This window comes from Temnothorax curvispinosus, unplaced genomic scaffold (assembly GCF_003070985.1).
Source record: "Temnothorax curvispinosus isolate PA1 unplaced genomic scaffold, ASM307098v1 QBEX01006739.1, whole genome shotgun sequence".
Lineage (NCBI taxonomy): Eukaryota > Metazoa > Arthropoda > Insecta > Hymenoptera > Formicidae > Temnothorax > Temnothorax curvispinosus.
The window spans coordinates 1-1,029 of NW_020216519.1; the positions used below are offsets into that span (position 1 = coordinate 1).

The window sequence follows — 1,029 nt, forward strand, 5'->3', positions numbered from 1 at the left end:
AGCCAGCAATATTATAAAATAGAGATTATAAGTTCTTCGTAGCTCATCATTCTTTTTAATATTTGATGGAATCTCTCATTCTTTAATTTGTTCTTTAATTAATCATTCTACAGAAACAAATATAAAAAATTTGAGAATAAATATATAAATTTATGAATATTCGTCATCTGATCATCTGATATATTTTCTATTCCATACTCGGTTTTGAATTTTTTCAGAAAAATATTTGGAACTATAATACCGTTTTGAAATTTTTAAAAAACATGAAATCTCTGCGTTATCCTAAGATATTTTCATACATTTTTTATACTCTTTTTTAACGAATCAAATTTGCATCAGTGGGTGTTTTTCTTTTACACAGATCAAATGCATTAACTCTCCGGAATGGTCAGATTTCCACTTGGACATGTTGTCCTTCCCGAGATTTTGCATTAACCCTCCGGAATGGCCAGTTATGTACTTGGATGCCTTGCCGAAATTTAAGACAATCGTCGAATCAATGCTCATCTACAAGTGTGATTTACCGACTAACAACAGTTTAGGCGAAATCACGCAAACGCTAGGAATCACCCGCGTGAAAAAGCTGGTCTTTCAATCGTACAAGAATTTGAGCTTCGCCCTGGTCAAGCATCATTTGGATGACCTTAAAAATTTGAAGTCTCTGTCCTTACCGAACAACAATTTGTCCTACGCAGATAAAGATCTATTAGCTGGTCTAGTCAACTTAACCGACCTCAACTTGCGCGACAACAATTTACACCAAGTCACAGGATTTTTCAACTACACTCCCGGACTGCAGTTTCTCGAATTGGGCGACAATGCTCTGCAATCGATAGAACCAGGCACATTCGACAATCTGAAAAATCTGTTAATTCTCAAATTATCGGTAAATCATTTAACCAAGTTACCGGAAGACATCTTCGCGAAGCTCGAAAACCTCGAGGTTCTCAACTTATCTCGAAACAATTTCACACATTTACCAAGGAATCTGTTACGAAATAACACGAAACTACGCACTTTCACTCTGTT

The 1,029-nt window shown here is 35.6% G+C and overlaps 1 protein-coding gene across 1 annotated transcript; it reads left to right on the plus strand.

Moving 5' to 3' along the window:
- Positions 1–361: 361 nt before the first annotated feature.
- On the plus strand, positions 362–886 carry LOC112456327 (platelet glycoprotein V-like; the record flags this gene model as incomplete). The annotated part of the gene is made up of 1 exon (XM_025018786.1): positions 362–886. A coding segment is annotated over one exon (525 nt), but the record flags the coding sequence as incomplete, so codon positions are not given.
- Between the last annotated feature and the right edge of the window lie 143 nt (positions 887–1,029).